General features: G+C 41.6%; 2 protein-coding genes across 4 annotated transcripts in view; both read left to right on the forward strand.

Moving 5' to 3' along the window:
* Positions 1-8,333, forward strand: part of LOC124026852 (myotubularin-related protein 14-like) — a 37,430-nt gene extending 29,097 nt beyond the window's left edge. Inside the window, exons 18-19 of one of the 2 annotated variants that reach the window (XM_046339531.1) lie at positions 317-493; positions 4,877-8,333. In XM_046339531.1, coding sequence (XP_046195487.1) covers positions 317-493; positions 4,877-5,057 — 358 coding nt within the window. In that variant the 3' untranslated portion in view covers positions 5,058-8,333. The remainder of the gene's footprint in view (positions 1-316; positions 494-4,876) is intronic. The other variant, XM_046339536.1, reaches the window with a different exon arrangement.
* Positions 8,334-8,893: 560 nt separating this feature from the next.
* Positions 8,894-19,130, forward strand: part of LOC124026877 (copine-9-like) — a 224,297-nt gene continuing 214,060 nt past the window's right edge. Inside the window, exons 1-2 of one of the 2 annotated variants that reach the window (XM_046339550.1) lie at positions 8,894-8,955; positions 9,033-9,207. In XM_046339550.1, the coding sequence (XP_046195506.1) occupies positions 9,131-9,207 (77 nt within the window). In that variant the 5' untranslated portion in view covers positions 8,894-8,955; positions 9,033-9,130. Of the gene's footprint in view, positions 9,208-19,130 lie in introns of both variants that reach the window. The other variant, XM_046339553.1, reaches the window with a different exon arrangement.

The following is a 19,130-nucleotide window of genomic DNA, read 5'->3' on the forward strand; positions in this document are numbered from 1 at the left end:
ACGGAGGACACAACCCTGAGCCTTGACGCCCCACCACTGATCTCACAGCCCTCATTGCCCTTTAACTGAGACCCTCGCAACTTGCCCATGACCCCTGGACACTCTCTCTTCTCTCCTCTCTCCCCATTTCATTTCCTTATTTTTCACATTGCCTTTTACTTCCACTCTCTTTGTTTGTTTCTCCTCCCACTCCTTCTTCCCCTCTGTCCTTCTCCCCCCTCCCACCACTCCCTCTCTCCCCATCCTCCTGTCTCTACTCTCTCCTCATGCCCCCCTCTCTCTCTCTCCCCACCTCTCCTCTTTCTACTGTGGCCAGGCTGGCGGCAGAGTACGCCCGCTCAGGCTCCTCCCTCTCCATGGACTACGGCAGCTGGCAGATCGTGTCGGGCTGCGGCTCCATCCACGACCGCGGACAGTTCCTGCCAAACCCCACTGCCACCAACGACTTTCCCCTCCCCTTTATCTTCCAGGAAGAGGGTCCCAGCAGACGCATGTGAGTCTACGGGTTGCGTCCCCAAATGGCACCGGTCCCCTATATAGCCAGGGTTAGGGTTCAGGTCAAAGTAGTGCACTATATAGGGAATAGGGTCTGAAGTAGTGCACTATATAGGGTCTGAAGTAGTGCACTATATAGGGTCTAGGGTCTAAAGTAGTGCACTATATAGGGAATAGGGTCTAAAGTAGTGCACTATATAGGGAATAGGGTCTGAAGTAGTGCACTATATAGGGTCTAAAGTAGTGCACTATATAGGGTCTAAAGTAGGGCACTATATAGGGTCTAAAGTAGGGCACTATATAGGATCTAAAGTAGGGCACTATATAGGGTCTAAAGTAGGGCACTATACAGGGTCTAAAGTAGGGCACTATATAGGGTCTAAAGTAGGGCACTATATAGGGTCTAAAGTAGGGCACTATATAGGGTCTAAAGTAGGGCACTATATAGGGAATAGGGTGCCCTTTGGGACGCACCCTAAGATCACGTTCCGATTCTCACCCCTTCTCCCGACAGTGTCGGAAGCAGTCGGTCACTTCCCCCGGGATGTTTAAAAGCATTGGATTGGTGCATAGCTGAAGGGAGTTCCCTCCGTATTCCTCACACCAGTCCATTCCTTTTAAATCCACAAGGGGGAGTGTACAATTCAGCAGAATGATAGAGAATTGGAATGCAGCCATGCACACCTCTAACTCTCTGGAATAGCACTCCTCTCTCTTTCTGTCTCTTCTCGCCCCTCCCTTTCTTCCTTATCTATTCACCTCCTCCTCCTGTACCTGTTCTGTTCCTATGTGAGAGAGGAGGCAAAGGTACAGGGCTCAGTGAGGGGCAGGCCCTCTGCTGTGTTTGTGTGTGTGGCACACACCTGCAGGGTTGGATAGAGTGTGTTGGTGTGTGTTTAAGTGACAAAGCACAAAAAGAGTGTGTGTGTGTGTGTGTGTGTGTGTGTGTGTGTGTGTGTGTGTGTGTGTGTGTGTGTGTGTGTGTGTGTGTGTGTGTGTGTGTGTGTGTGTGTGTGTGTGTGTGTGTGTGTGTGTGTGTGTGTGTGTGTGTACACATGCACAACAGTGTTCAGCAGACTGTTTAGACCACATATGTCAGAGTCAAGGCCCACGGGCCACATCCGGCCCGCGAGAAGGTTTTTTACGGCCCCTGGGATGATCTTGATTTGTTATTAGAACCGGCCCGCAAGCCGGCAGCCCGCAGATCTTTTACACGCACCAATACTACATTTCCCACAATGCAACGGTGACGCACCGAGCAGTAGGCTGCTTCATTTCAATATTTATTGGCACAGCAGTTGTCAGCATCACAGTAAAATTAACTTTCAGATACCCATCAAAAATGGCAAAACGGAAGGTGGACACTGAGAACCGGGGGTTTCAAACAAGGTGGGAGTCGGAGTATTTGTTCACGGAGGTAGCTGGAAAACCTGTGTGTCTTCTGTGTGGAGAAAGTGTGGCGGTACTGAAAGAGTATAATCTGAGACGACATTATGAAACGAAACACGCGGACAAAAACAAGAATATGGACATGGAACAAAGGCTACAAAAGGCAGAGGAATTAAAACGAGGCCTCAAATCTCGACAGGCTCTGTTCAAAAAAGCCAAATCACAAGGCCAGGCTGCTGTCAAGGCCAGTTTTATTTTGGCAGAAGAGATCGCTAAATCATTTACGGAGGGGGATTTCATCAAAAACTGCATGATTAAAGTTTGTGACGAAGTTTGCCCAGAAAAAAGGCAACTCTTTTTAAATGTGAGTCTGAGCAGAAACACCATTGCCGAGAGAGTAGACCAGTTGTCCATCAATCTAAAAGAGCAGCTTGTGAAAAAGGGAAAAGATTTCATTGCATATTCCTTGGCTGTGGATGAGAGCACCGACATTTCTGACATTGCCCAGTTGTCAATTTTCATCCGCGGAGTGGACTCCAGCCTAAGCGTGACAGAGGAGTTTTTGGCTTTACGTCCTATGCATGGCACAACTACGGGGCATGATTTGTATGAAGAGGTGTCAAGATGTGTAAATGAGATGGAGCTGCCTTGGGAAAAACTCGTGGGTTTGACAACCGACGGAGCACCTGCGATGTGTGGACACAGGAGCGGACTGGTGGCAAAAATACGGGAAAAGATGCAAGAGGAAAACGCGACAGGTGAGCTGACAGCTTATCATTGTATCATACACCAGGAAGCGTTGTGCGGTAAAGCCTTGAAAATGGAGCATGTAATGAGCATCATCACGCGCACAGTTAACTTTATCAGAGCCAAAGGTTTGAATCACCGCCAGTTCAAGGCATTTCTGACGGAGTTAGAAACGGAGCATGGTGATTTGCCTTATCACACAGAGGTGCGATGGCTAAGCCAGGGAAAGGTGCTTCAAAGATGTTTCGAGCTTCGTGAGGAGATTTGTCTGTTCTTGGACAGCAAAGGGAAAGACACAACACAACTCCGAGACGAAATGTTTCTGTGTGAAATGGCTTTTCTGTGTGACATTACGAGTCATCTGAATGCAATGAACTTGCAGCTGCAGGGTCGGGATCGTGTCATCTCTGATATGTACAGTACAGTGAAGGCATTTAAAACCAAACTGACTCTGTGGGAGACGCAGATGCGGAAAGAAAATTTGAGCCACTTTCCCAGCTGCCAGACCATGAAAGAGAAGCTCTCTACCAGTGCGTTCCCGAGCGCACAGTTGGCTGATAAAATAGGTATGCTTGCCGCTGACTTTCGACGCCGATTTGCTGACTTTGAAGCACAAAAAGCAGGTTGGAACTGCTCGGTAACCCATTTGCTGTTGACGTGGAAAGCTCACCACCAAACCTCCAAATGGAGTTGATTGACCTCCAATGCAATGATGCACTGAGGGCAAAATATGCGGCAGTGGGTGCTGCGGAGTTCGCCCGTTTCCTCCCCCGACACAATGCCCCAGCTGCGCATCCAGGCTGCTCAAACGTTGTCTATGTTTGGCAGCACATACCTGTGTGAACAACTGTTTTCTTTGATGAACTTGAACAAAACATCACACAGAAGTCGACTTACTGCTGAACACCTCCACTCAATTCTGAGGATTTCCTCAGCTCAGAGCCTTACCCCGAACATTGATGAACTTGTGGAAAAGATGGGACACCACCAAGTATCACCCTCAACCTCAAACAAGTGAACATTACTGTGCAATCACATATTTAGAGTTTTTACTCAGTTCAAGTTTAAAAGTTAAAGTTTAATATTTGTTTTCACTGCATGTTACTTCTCCTTAAACAATGTTGTTTTTGATTAATAGATTTTTGCACTTTATTTTATTGTATTTCAATCCAATTATATTTTTAAAATATTTCAGTTGAGTGGATGATAGAAAATTGCTATTATTGTTTTTTTCTTTGAAGTAAATTTAGCCCACTTTTTCTAAAATAGAAAATATAGGCTACTGATGGTGCCTTGAATACCGGTTTCTTTCATTTAATGTTCATGTTATGGGGATTTTTATATAAAGGAAATTTGTCTTTTGTGTCTGTTGAAAATTAAAGATTACTGACAGAGCCATAAGAAAATATTGCTTTATTTATCTGATCATATTGGAATATATTTGTTAGGTTTTCAGTAGGTTCAATTAGGTTCACTAGACTATATGCGTCATTTAAAATTTTTTCAATGAACATTCGAACAGTCCGGCCCTCGGCTTGTAGCTAAATTTTTTATTTGGCCCTCCGTCCATTTGACTTTGACACCCCTGGTTTAGACAGTCTCCATAAACACTACACACTGATAGTCTGAGCAGTATGCACATTTGTGTTCGTGTACTTTTCAGACAAGGGAACTGATAGTCTGAGCAATATGCACGTTTGTGTTCGTGTACTTTTCAGACAAGGGAACTGAACATTTTTTTCCCTCATCATTCTTCGTCCCGGAGGAATAAGTACAACTGGAAGGGAAGAGGGAGGGAGTTTATTTTCCATCTGTCTCTTCGTTTTCCAGACTCCTTCTCTTTCCAAGAGTTCCACACATTTCCATTTCAACTTGAGCTGGCTGATAAATTGAGTTTCCCGAACAACGCTCGCAGGCGGCATAGACAAATAACATCTATCCATCTTGATTTGAAGGGAGAACGAGGGGAGAGAGAGGGACGAGGAAAGACAGCCAGCCAGACAGCATGCGGTCTCTGATTGTAAATTTCCATGTACACTGTGTCCCTCTTTCAGAATTAAAATATGGGTTCTCGCTTCTCTTCTTATTCTTCTCTTGTGCCCTTCTCTCTCTTCTCTTTCCTGTTTCCTGCCCTTTTCTCTCTCATCTCTTCCATAAATTCACTCTCCTCTCTAACTTGTTTACTGTGTTCTCCTATCTTTCGCTCCACCCCCCCTTCTCCTTCTCTCATCCCTGTCTCTCCCAGTTGCCCGTCCCCCTCGGAGCGTCAGGCTCGTCTGGAGACTGTGAGGGAGGTGTTCCTGGCTGCCTACAGCTCCACCGTGGGCCTCAAGTCCAGCGCTCCCAGCCCCTCCGGTGCCATCTCAGGCCTCCTGGAGCAGTTTGCCCGTGGCGTGGGCCTCCGGGGCACCAACAGCATCGTCTGATCTAGGGTCAGGTCTCCCCACCCCAAATGTGAACTCCGGGCCCGTAATCATTGTATTCATAAAGTTTCTCAGAGTAGGAATGCTGATATAGGATCAGTTTTTTCTGTTAGATCATATGGACAGGAAGGCCTGATTCTAGATCAGCACTCCTATCGTGAGGCTCTGTGAATATGGGCTCTGACCCCCCACCCCACCCCTCTCCCACTAAATCCCGTCCTATTGAATTGCGGTCCACAATCCGCATTCATCTCCATCAAGGGAAGATGAATCTCGTATGGACTCTAATAAAAATAAAAAGTGCCAAACTTCTCTACTCTCTTCAGGGGTTGAAGTGTCCTTTTATATTTGTTGGTTTAAAAGAGTTTTTAATTATTTTTTATATATATATATATATACACACACATCTCAAACATTACATACCCTGGGTTTATTTTGTTCTTTAATTTCTCTTTTAAAAATATATATTTTTTTTTATTCACGCATTTCCAACTTTCTCTCTGGAGTTATTCCATTTTTGTTTGCCACATTTTTTTGTCGATTCAGGGAGTGTCTTGGGGGGCGTGGCCATGTCAGCCACACTATCAATAAGAGACAGATGACCGCTGTACTTTAACGTATGGAGCATTTTTCTTCGGGATTCGGTGCCATGAGTGTGGTCAGAGTAAAATTGACTTGTTACATGCAGAGCATTCAAAGCATATTATGTGGAGTTATTTCTTTTCTGTTTTTAAAGTAATTATTTTGGATTTAACGTGCCGATCCGTCCTAAATCGAAGACGCCACACTTCTCTGTAGTGAACGAACACTCAAAAAAATCTGCTATTCAGTGCCGAACCAGAAGCTGCTATTCAGTGCCGAACCAGAAGCTGCTATTCAGTGCCGAACCAGAAGCTGCTATTCAGTGCCGAACCAGAAGCTGCTATTCAGTGCCGAACCAGAAGCTGCTATTCAGTGCCGAACCAGAAGCTGCTATTCAGTGCCGAACCAGAAGCTGCTATTCAGTGCCAAACCAGAAGGAAGCGTTACCATATAATTGTAGTGCGTACTGTGGTTGTCAACAAACAGCACTAGCTAAGTGTGTCAGGGTAATAGAAACATGCTGTTTCTATTTGGCATAGAAAAGTCATATCAAGTTGGATGTAGCTTAATTCTGTAGAATTTAATATGTTGATTCCTATCAACCTATTTTTGAATTGATTACTCTTTTTTTAATAATTAGACTTTTAAGGTCTGTTAAGTCACTTATGTGCAGAAATTTAAACAAAGAAATGTTGTGTTGCTGCCTTACAAAACATTTTCACATAGTATATCTATGTGCACATACACACCATCATCAGACTGGTCCCAGACCTGTTTGTGCTGTCATGTTGACTCCTACGGTTGTGGTGTGAACAGATCCAGGTGACACCATTATCTGGGCTTCAGACCACATACCAGAAGCCAGGTGTATTAGTTGGCTGCTTCGAAAGTTCTTTAAAAGTCCTTCACAAGGTTTAGATTTGAGCCCACTTCTGACAGCTATTCGTATGCTCAGTCACTTCATCTCTCAACTTTTTTTTCTCTCAGTTGTGCGATATGTTGGCTCCGAGCCACCCTGCTAATCAGCCTTTGTTATCATTTTATGTACTTTGTGGCTGCGTTCCAGACCGACTACATTGCAGTCGGCTCGCAACACCTGGATAGGTGTTAAACAGAATCTTACTGCATCAGATCTAGCAATCTGAAACCTGACTGTGCAGTCAAAGACATGGCACAGAACCATTGGTCAGTGCGAGCGGCATGACTGCAATGTAGTCAGCCTGGAACATGACCTCTCTTTGTGACCTAAGCCACTGGAGGTAGTGTGGGAGACATCTCTTTAAAAGTTTTGAATCTAGATCTGTCTCGTTACACTACACAAGTATCTCTTCTGGACCTAGTTTGTCCTCAAAGTAGTATAAAGAAGCCCTAACATTGTTAATAATAAAGTCAGCTAGTTTGCTTAACATTGACAGTATTGTCAGACTAGCTATATTATCCATATTGAGAAGATTGTAATTGTCAAAAAAATTATTTGTTGCCATGTTTTGGTTGAAAAGGTAAAAGCTTAGTCCGTGGTGAAACGTCTCAACTCCGTTTCCCACTTGTAATTGCGACTTTGAGGGTCTTTCAATTGAAATGTCCAACTTGGAACTAGAAGATTCTGATAACTTCTAGCACGTGAACACTTCATTAATGGCCGAGTAAAAGCTCTATTATTGCTGCATGAGCCAGTGGACTGGATCAGTTCGCTGCCACTGAACAGGGATCTCCCTATCCATCCTATCCTCTCCATGTTCTCAGTTCCTCTTTGAGATCCGAAACAAGCCTTTCAGAAGAGGAAGATGAGACTTTGGCCACGATTTAAGGATATTGGTGCGAGATGTTACCTTTTCTAGAGTACTCTCACTTGTCAACCAGTGTGCGGACTGATGCAATATTGTACATCTGGCTATAACTCAATTGTCCATTCTCTGTCTCCTTCAATCTTCCAACAGTATTTTTTATTTAACCTTTATTTAACTAGGAAAGTCAGTTAAAATAACAAATTCGTATTTACAATGACGGCCTACACCGTCCAAACCCGGACTTCATTGGAAGCTTACTTGGTTGCTTTCACCATCTAATCCTTTAAAAACAAAAACAAACCACTGTGCCATTGGTCCTTCCTCCCACCTGAATTTGAGAGATGTTTACTTTTTATTTTTTATGATTTCAATTATTTTACTACCATCATATCCTTTAGTAATCAACTCTGATATAATTTATCATACCAGAGAAATATTGAATATGTCCATGGTAGGATACATTGGTGACACTTGGTTCTATTCCTATAGGTCCCCGTTGGTGGCTGTAGGCAGCCCTAGAGCCCCTAGATTGTTTACAGTTGATCCATACCACTCACTTCACACTGGGCACTTACCTTTTAGAATTACACAAGCACCTCAAGCGATTGTTCAACTCATCCATGTTTTTGCATGTAATTTCCCCAACTAATTAAAACTAGTTGAATATAGTACTTCTAGTATGATTTTTTGTTTGTTTGTTGTACCCCTCTTGATTTGACTGAAATGCTTCGTTGCACACTCATTTAACATCTATTGTCTGTGTCAACAGATTGACATGTTTTTCTTTTATCATGTTTGTTCCTTTTTAAATTGCTCTTTAATTGTCACCAGTGAGGCGACATTGAGAAAGGTGAATTGATCTGCAGGTGGTAATTATGAATAAAGAAGAAACAAACGTTTGTACATACAATCATTTCTACCCTGAATCATTGGTCCTATATTTTAGACTTTAAAAGATGTGCAGAGAAACAGGCCATTGGCTATGGATTGGCTCTGCTGGCTGTTCTGATTTTCACATTCTCTGTAAACCCAGTGTTTTAATCACAGATATCATATTATTCATTATGATTAGTCTATATGGAATGATATAATTCATTATCTAATTATATGGTTCTGGTAATTTGGTGACCGCAACCTATTTGGCATGCCAAATTTTTATTAAAGTTGATTTATTATTTAAACATTTTCTATGGTGCTCCACCCCACCCCCCTTCCTCCTTTTTTTTGTCCTAACTGCTCCTAACTGGGAAGCTACACTGGTGACCTATAGTGGGACAATATCACAATTAAAAAGAAAACAAATACACAGTTGAGCTTCATAGAAAACACACTTTAATGCCGCATTAACTTGAAATCCAACATTCTGCTGCCAACAACTTCTGAAAGTCTCTGCCTCCACCTGCCGATGGTTAAACAGAAATATGGAGCGAAGGACCCGTCCGTGCTTTCCAGTGACGCGCACAACGTTCTGTCGCGCTCCTCCACCACACCATGGAACGACTCGAGCGCTGCCCAACCTGCCTCACCCACAGGTATGCACCTCGCGCTCAACTCTGAAGACGTTTGTCAACAAACGCAGCTATTTGGTGCCTTTGTCTCTTTTTTCCAGGCGAAGGGAGACATTTTCAAACAAAATATCGGCAAAGAGTAGTGGCTGAACATCGTTGAGAAGTTCACATTGAAGAGGAACTGATCTAAAGCTTGACCATGGCCACAATTGGGGACTTCGACCCGCTCAACTCCACCGTACCTGCGACGAAAATTGAACTTACTGTCTCGTGCAGGTAAGACCAGTATAATCACAACGTATCCAATAGTCATTATTGAAAAGAACATATTATATTTACGTTGTTGATAATGTTGTAGGATGATAGTCTGTCAACGGGAATGAGTGCTGTAGCCTGTAACGTTATTTGGCACGGATATATTTGTGAATCTATCTTTTGCAGGTAATTAGTATTTCAACTATTCTCAAACATCTGTTGGCTAATAGTCGTAATTTCAAAACATTTTTAGCTCTAAGTGTCTTTGTATCTCTGCGCAGAACTCGGACGCTTGCAAGAAATTTGCATTAACAGTGGGTGTAGAGCTACGTGGGGGTAGAGCAGCATAACTGTATTTATTCTGAGTGACTTCGAGAGACCTCCAACGGGCGAACTCGCAGATCACATGGATAGGTTATGGATATTAATACGCCACCGTCCATGTTCCTGTCACATTCAAATCCGCTAGACGGGGTGTGTGAGAGGAAGGAGTGGGTGCCCACATTTTATTCAGGTCAGGAGTGCCGTGCGCACTTCTTCATCACTTATTTTCACAGTGAAACTTTGCATGTCCAAGAAGACCACTGGAATCGAGATTGAGTCCTAACCAATGCCTTGATTCATAGTGTTTGACCTGGTTCACAGAAGTAGGCCCTATACAGCCTAGTTGTCTTAAAGCCTGTTGGAGCACTGAGCATCTTAGTCCGTACTTAGTTGTTACCTAGGCCTACTTATAAAGAATAAACAAGACAAATGGGATTGTATTTAAAATGCATTTTTAGCCTATGATTGTGATTTAACCAACGTCTAACTTCAAAAATACAAAATACAGTTGAAGTCGGAAGTTTACATACACTTAGTTTGGAGTCAATAAAACTCGTTTTTCAACCACTCCACAAATTTCTTGTTAACAAACTATAGTTTTGGCAAGTCAGTTAGGACATCTACTTTGTGCATGACACAAGTATTTTTTCCAACAATAGTTTACAGATCATTTCACTTATAATTCACTGTATCACAATTCCAGTGGGTCAGAAGTTTACATATTCTAAGTTGACTGTGCCTTTTAAACAGCTTGGAAAATTCCAGAAAATTACGATATGGTTTTATAAGCTTCTGATAAACGAATTGACATCATTTGTGTCAATTGGAGGTGTACCTGTGGATGTATTTCAAGGCCTACCTTCAAACTCAGTGCCTTTTTGCTTGACATCATGGGGAAATCAAAAGAAATCAGCCATGACCTCAGAAAAAATATTGTAGACCTCCACAAGTCTGGTTCATCCTTGGGAGCAATCTCCAAATGCCTGAAAGTACCACGTTCACCTGTACAAACAATAGGATGCAAGTATGGGACCACGCATGGGACCACGCAGCCGTCATATCGCTCAGGAAGGAGACGTGTTCTGTCTCCTAGAGATGAATGTACTTTGGTGAGAGAAGTGCCAATCAATCCCAGAATAACAGCAAAGGACCTTCTGAAGATGCTGGAGGAAACGGGTACAAAAGTATCTATATCCACAGTAAAACGAGTCCTATATCGACATAACCTGAAAGGCTGCTCAGCAAGGAAGAAGCCACTGCTCCAAAACAGACATAAAAAAGCCAGACTACGGTTTGCAACTGCACATGGGGACAAAGATTGTACCTTTTGGAGAAATGTCCTCTGGTCTGATGAAACAAAAAAATAACTGTTTGGCCATAATTACCATTGTTATGTTTGGTGGAAAAAGGGGGAGGCAGCATCATGTTGTGGCGGTGCTTTGCTGTAGGAGGGACTGGTGCAATTCACAAAATAGATGTCGTCATGAGGGAGGAAAATTCTGTGCATATATTGAAGCAACATCTCAAGACATCAGTCAGGAAGTTAAAGCTTGGTCACAAATATGGGTCTTCCAAATGGACAGTGACCCCATGCATACTTCCAAAGTTATGGAAAAATGGCTTAAGGACAACAAAGTCAAGTTATTGGAGTGGCCATCACAAAGCACTGATCTCAATCCTACAGAAAAATTGTTGGTTTTTACGGATGTGAAACGGCTAGCTAGTTAGCGAGGGTGCGCGCTAAATAGCGTTTCAATCGGTAACGTCACTTGCTCTGAGACCTTGAAGTAGTGGTTCCCCTTGCTCTGCAAGGGCTGTGGCATTTGTGGAGCGATGGGTAACGATGCTTTGTCGGTGACTGTTGTTGTGTGCAGAGGGTCCCTGGTTCGCGCCCGGGTATGGGCGAGGGGATGGTCTAAAGTTATACTGTTACATTGGCAGAACTGAAAAGGTGTGTGCGAGCAAGGAGGCCTACAAACCTAACTCAGTTACACCAGCTCTGTCAGGAGGAATGGGCCAAAATTCACCCAACTTATTGTGGGAAACTTATGGAAAGCTACCCAAAACGTTTGACACAAGTTAAACAATTTAAAGGCAATGCTACCAAATACTAATTAAGTGTTTGTAAACGTCTGACCCACTGGGAATCTGATGATGAAATAAATCATTCTCTCTACTATTATTCTGACCTTTCACATTCTTAAAATAAAGTGATGATCCTAATTGACCTAAGACAGGGAATTTTTACTAGGATTAAATGTCAGGAATTGTGAAAACTTGAGTTTAAATGTATTTGGCTAAGGTGTATGTAAACTTCCGACTTCAATTGTACCTAGTCAGTTGTACAGCTGAATGCATTCAACTGAAATCTGTCTTCAACATTTAAACCAACCTCTCTGAATCAGAGAGGTGCGGGAGGCTGTCTTAATTGACATCCACGTAATCGACATCCGGGGAACAGAGCGGCAGGTGACAGATTTTTACCTTGTCAGCTCGGGGATTCGATCCAGCAACCTTTCGGTTACTGGTCCAATGCTCCTTCCCGCCAGGCTCCCTGCCTCCCCCAGTTGAAAACATAAAAAAAAAAATGTAGATTAGAGTAGACTACATCATCGGCTGCAAGTCTAGATTGAAATGAAATGGCCTACAAAAGTAACATCCTTTAAAGAAACTTGTTTGGGTGACAAATGTAAATAACTTGTCGAGTTGAGCATTTTCAGCCTACCTCGGCCCATGGAACAGACAGGGCTGGTCTAGGGGGTGGCAAGGGGGGGATTGTCTTTGCTGCCTGACACTGACAGAATGGGGTTGGGTGAATTCCCCCCTGAAACACACTCCATGGCAACTGGGCATCAGCTGTGAATATGAGAGAGTACTTGGCGCATAGAGACCCACAGGGTCTTGACAGCCAGACTCAGAAAAATACATGAATAATCAAAACAAACAGGCCATAGTCTGGCCAGTTAATTCAATATTTTTTTTATGGGGGTAGATCAGCTTTAATATTGCAGATAGATTGTGGTTTCTATCCATTTAATTATCCGCAGATCAAATCAAATTTACTTATATAGCCCTTCGTACATCAGCTGATATCTCAGTGCTGTACAGAAACCCAGCCTAAAACCCCAAACAGCAAGCAATGCAGGTGTAGAAGCACGGTGGCTAGGAAAAACTCCCTAGAAAGGACACAACCTAGGAAGAAACCTAGAGGGGAACCAGGCTATGTGGGGTGGCCAGTCCTCTTCTGGCTGTGCCGGGTGGAGATTATAACAGAACATGGCCAAGATGTTCAAATGTTCATAAATGACCAGCATGGTCAAATAATAATAAGGCAGAACAGTTGAAAACAGCATTTCCAATCCCCCATATATTTTTGGGGTAAATGTATATTTTGTGTATATATTTTCCTTCTTTATCTTTTCCCCCTAATCCTACCATCCCTCCCCTAATTGAAGTAAACGAGTGGACTACAATACTTAGGCTTCTACTTCCAGTTTATGCATACTATATACATTTTACAGACACAGTATATTTTAGATTAGTTATCTTTTCTTTTTCTTTTTTTCAAATTACCCAGCGGTGCTATTTGCATAGTTACCTCCAGGTAAATGTTGTAATTCTTCAGCCATTCCTGAACCTGAACCTCATCCAAAAACAAGCTACATATGGGCAGTATCAATACAAGTGATTTAATGATTCCGTCTCTCCCCAGCAAAATCTGCAGAGATGGTTGTATCCCCCATATACACTACATGACCGAAAGTATGTGGACACCCGCTCATTGAAAACCTAATTACAAAATCATGAGCATTAAGGTTGAGTTAGTCCCCCCCCCCCTTGCTGCTATAACAGCCTCCACTCTTCTAGGAAGGCTTTCCACTAGATGTATGAACATTTCTGTGGGGACTTGCTTCCATTCAGCCATGAGCATTAGTGAGGTCGGGCACTGATGGCTATTAGGCCTGGCTCGCAGTTGGCGTTCCAATTCAACCCAAAGGTTTTGGATGGGGTTGAGGTCAGGGCTCTGTGCAGGCCAGTCAAGTTCTTCCACACTGATCTCGATAAACCATTTCTGTATGGACCTTGCTTTGTTCACGGGGGCATTGTCATGCTGAAACAGGAAAGGGCCTTCCCCAAACTTTTGCCACAAAGTTGGAAGCACAGAATCATCTAGAATGCTGTAGCATTACCCTTCACTGGAAGTGGCCTAGCCCAAAACATGAAAAACAGCTACAGACAATTATTCCACCAAACTTTACAGTTGCCACTATGCATTGGGGCAGGTAGCGTTCTCCTGGATTCCGCCAAACCCAAATTAGTCTGTTGGACTGCCAGATGGTGAAGCGTGATTCATCACTCCAGAGAACACGTTTCCACTGCTCCAGAGTGGCTGCGAGCTTTACACCACTCCAGGCAATGCTAGGCATTGCACATGGTGATCTTAGGCTTGTCTGCAGCTGCTCAGCCATGGACACCTATTTCACGAAGCTCCCGATGAACAGTTATTGTGCTGATGTTGATCCACAGGCAGTTTGGAACTCGGTAGTGATTGTTGCAATTGAGGACAAACTATTTTTACACGCTTCAGCACTCGGCGGTACTGTTCTGTGAGCTTGTGTGGCCTTCCACTTCGCAACTGAACCGTTGTTGCTCCTAGACGTTTCCACTTCACAATGACAGCACTTACAGTTGACTGGGCCGTCTCTAGCAGGGCAGAAATTTGATGAAATCACTTGTTGGAAACGTGGCATCCTATGACAGTACCACGTTGAAAGATTGCATGGTTGTGTGCTCAATTCAATACACACGTCAGCAATGGGTGTGGCTGAAATAACCAAATCCAATAATTTGAAGGGGTGTCAACATATTTTTGTATATAAAATGTTATTGTTGGCAAGAATTTTGTATAATCGTTTAAATTGAAAAACTCTAAGTTTTGAATCCAGTGTCATTTTGTGTAACAGTTTGTAACCGTTTGTGTAACATACAAAATCTATTCCCAACTATTTTGCAGCCTGCATGGCACAGCTGTCACTTTTTTGGTCCTTAAATGAAACTGGTATACTTTTTCTTATGTATCACAATATTCTTTAGCTAGTTTCTGTCTTTAATGTGAGGCGACAGACTATTTCCCTTCTCTTCACCCCCTTCCAGTCTTCCCTTTTAGCAGAAATGCTGAAATTTTGGATAGAGCAGACATTTCCATGTGTGACAACTCCACCAGTCATTTTCATGATATAATTTACCAAGATTATACAGTTTTAAATAATTTCCCCCCAGAATATATATATTGTTTAACAATTAGTATTTTAGTTGAACCATATTTGTTGTAATATTTCTTCGGTCTTTTCTGGTGGATTAAACTTAAATTTGAACCAACTTTCTATGGTTTGTTTTAAAAATGGCTATATTTTGGAGATTATTTTATTTTCAAATAATCAAAAGTAAGCATTTGTAATCCATTCTTGAACACGGGGTGACACATTCTTACTAATCTGCTAGAAAACCAGTTTGGATTTAAGTATAGCTTTTGTATGACTGCAGCCGTTAGTGAGAGGTCTAATGCTGTAAAATATAATATATTCTGCCCTCCAAATTCATATTCATTGTATAAATAGGCAGAGCCATAAACAAATGGGTAAACTGGGATATGACTAAAGAGTTAATCAGGTGATTTTTCCACAAATAGACAGGTATTTTCCTATCCATGGTAGCAAGAGTTTATCTATTTTTGCTAACTTTCTATAAAAATGTATTGTAGTGCGAATTTCGGGATATAAATACCTAGTATGTCTTCTTCACTGTCTGACCAATTTATTGGTAAACTACAGAGTTATGTAGAAGTTGTATTTGTTTGTGATCCAATACCTACATAATATAATACACTTATCATAATCCTGAGAGGTTAGAAACATTTTCTAGATCCTCTATGAGGCTATGGAGAGATCCAAATGATGGATTAAAATGAAAGCATGAATCATCAGCGTACAATGACACCTTTGTTTTTAAGCCCTGAATTTCTAGCCGCTTGATATTATTGTTGGATCTGATTTTAACAGCTGACATTTCAATGGACATAATAAACAGATATGCCGATAGTGGACAACCTTGTTTTATTCCTCTTGACAGTTTAATACTTTCTGAGAAGTGGCCATTATTTACTATACACCTAGGGTTACTATACATGACTGTAAGCCATTGTATAAGAGATTCTCCAAAATAGAAATATTCCAGGCATTTATGTATAACTTCCAGTTGTATCAAAAGCATTTTCAAAGTCAGCTATGAATACCAGGCCTGGTTTCCCTGATTTTTATAGCGTTCTATTTTTTCCAGTACTTGTATTATATTACCTCCAATGTATCGGCCATATAAAAAGCCTGTCTGATTACGATTAATAATATCTGACAATATAATTTTAAAAAGGTATGCACAACATTGAAAGGGGCCTCCAATTTTTCAAATGGACTACATATTTTAAATTTATCACTTGGTTCCTGTTTCAATAATAGTGAAATCAGACCTTCTTCTTGAGTATTGGATAGCCTGCAATTTTTTAAGAGTGGTTAAAACATTCTAATAACGGTCCTCTGAGTACATTAACACATATTTGATATACCTCAACTGGTATGCCACCCAGCCCTGAAGTTTTCCTGGACTTAAAGGCTATAATTGCATCAATATTAATAATTGCATCATCCTCTGTAATTTGTCCTCCACATGAGTCTTTCTGTACAGCTGTTAATTTAACATTATTAATATAAACAAATCCATACAATTCATTTTGGTTAGTGGAGATGGAGACTGAAACTAAAACATATGCTTAACTTCTTGCGTCGAGCCATCCCGGATCCGGTATCGTGACTACAGCCTCAAGCTCATTACCAAACGCAACGTTAACTATTCATGAAAATCGCTAATGAAATGAAATGAATCTATTTGCTCTCAAGCTTAGCCTTTTGTTAACAACACTGTCATCTCAGATTTTCAAAATATCCTTCTCAACCATTGCAAAACAAGCATTTGTGTAACAGTATTGATTGCTAGCGTAGCATTTAGCGTAGCATTTAGCGTTAGCATTCAGCAGGCAACATTTTCACAAAAACCAGAAAAGGATTCAAATAAAATAATTTACCTTTGAAGAACTTCAGAAGTTTTCAATGAGGAGACTCTCAGTTAGATAGCAAATGTTCCATTTTTACAAAAAATATTATTTGTGTTGACAAATCGGTCCGTTTTCTGCGTCACGTTTAGCTACGAAAAAAACCTGTATCCAGGATTGTGTAAATCTATCCGCAAGCTCATTAGCATAACACAACGTTAACTATTCATGAAAATCGCAAATTAAATTAATCTATTTGCTCTCAAGCTTAGCCTTTTGTTAACAACACTGTCATCTCAGATTTTCAAAATATGCTTTTGAACCATAGCTAAACAAGCATTTGTGTAACAGTATTGATAGCCTAGCATAGGATTTATGCCTGGCTTTCAGCATGCAACATTTTCACAAAAACCAGAAAAGGATTCAAATAAAATAATTTACCTTGGAAGAACTTCAGAAGTTTTCAATGAGGAGACTCTCAGTTAGATAGCAAATGTTTCGTTTTTACAAAAAAAATATTATTTTTGTTGACAAATCGGTCTGTTTTCTTCATCATTCTTCATCACGTTTGGGTAAAAAAATAAAATTAAAAATAAAGTCATTAAAACGCGAACTTTCTTCCAAATTAACTCCATAATATCGACAGAAACATGGCAAACCGATGTTTAGAATCAATCCTCAAGGTGTTTTTCACATATCTATCGATGATAAAATCCTTCGTGGCAGTTGACTTACTCTTCTGAAGAAATGGAACGCGCATGGACCTACAGATTACGCAATAATTTAGACACAGGACACCGGGCGGGACACCAGGTAAATAGTAGTAGTCTCTTATGGTCAATCTTCCAATGATATGCCTACAAACACGTCACAATGCTGCAGACACCTTGGAGAAACGACACAAAGGGCAGGCTCATTCCTGGCGCATTGACAGCCATATAAGGAGACATTGGAACACAGCGCCTTCAGAATCTGGGGCATTTCCTGTATGAAACTTTATCTTGGTTTCGCCTGTAGCATTAGTTCTGGGGCACTCACAGATAATGTCTTTGCGGTTTTGGAAACGTGAGAGTTTTGTCTTTTCAAGACTGTCAATTCTATGCATAGTCGAGCATCGTTTCGTGACAAAATATTGCGCTTAAAACGGGCTCGTCTTTTTATCCAATAATGACATAGCGCCCCCATAGGTTGAAGAGGTTAAAGTACTTTGTTTCTTCTTTCAAAATATTTTTGGGTGAATCATGGATGACTCCATCATTTGTAACAAGTTTCAGTAAATTATTTTTGATAGTATTTCTATGATGAAGATAAAAATTTAATTTGGTGAATTTTCATATTCCATCCAGTTTGCTTTATTTTTTTATAACATATTACTCTTGATCTTTCTTAAATCATGTTATTTTTGTTTTTTTCTAACTTAATTGGTGCCTTTCTGGTACAGTTCTTTTGTTGCTTTCTATCTATACTGTTAGTCCCTCTATTTCCCTTTGTTAATAGGAAGTATTTTGACCTAAAGTACTTCAGTTTTAAAGACGAGTATTGAATTGCATGGCCTCTAAAGGCACATTTTAAAACTGTCCCATACAATAAGGGGATCTGCTGTGCTTATGTTATATCGGAATAAGTTTGTTTATAAATTCTTGGTCTTGGTTAAAATCAATCAATCAAATTTATTTAAAAAGCTCTTCTTACATCAGCTGATGTCACAACGTGCTGTACAGAAACCCAGCCTAAAACCGCAAGCAATGCAGGCGTAGAAGCACAGTGGCTAGGAAAAACTCCATAGAAAGGCCAGAACCTTGGAAGAAACCTAGAGGAACCAGGCTATGCGGGGTGGCCAGTCCTCTTCTGGCTGTGCCGGGTGGAGATTATAACAGAACATGGCCAAGATGTTCAAATATTCATAGATGACCAGCAGGGTCAAATAATAATAATCACAGTGGTTGTAGAGGGTGCAACTGGTCAGCACCTCAGGAGTAAATGTCTGTTGGCTTTTCATAGCCGATCATTCAGAGTATCTCTACCGCTCCTGCTGTCTCTAGAGAGTTGAAAACAGCAGGTCTGGGAAAGGTAGCATGTTCGGTGAACAGGTCAGGTTTCCATAGCCGCAGGCAGAACAGTTGAAACTGGAGCAGCAGCATGACCAGGTGGACTGGGGACAGCAAGGAGTCATCAGGCCAGGTAGTCCTAAGGCATGGTCCTAGGGTTCAGGTCCTCCGAGAGAGAGAAAGAAAGATAATTAGAGACAGCATACTTAAATTCACACGACACGGATAAGACAGGAGAAATACTCCAGATATAACAGACTGACCCTATCCCCCCCAACACACAAACTATTGCAGCATAAATACTGGAGGTTGAGAAAGGAGGGGTTGGGAGACCCTTCTTGCCATCCAATAGGCATTGGTTACATTTCAAAAAACCTCACCCACGTGGAAAATCTGTAAGAGTAATGTGTATGCCAATTATTTAATGGTCTGACCCCATTCTGTCACCTATCAACACTTTTTAAAATGTA

This window comes from Oncorhynchus gorbuscha, linkage group LG03, assembly GCF_021184085.1.
Source record: "Oncorhynchus gorbuscha isolate QuinsamMale2020 ecotype Even-year linkage group LG03, OgorEven_v1.0, whole genome shotgun sequence".
Lineage (NCBI taxonomy): Eukaryota > Metazoa > Chordata > Actinopteri > Salmoniformes > Salmonidae > Oncorhynchus > Oncorhynchus gorbuscha.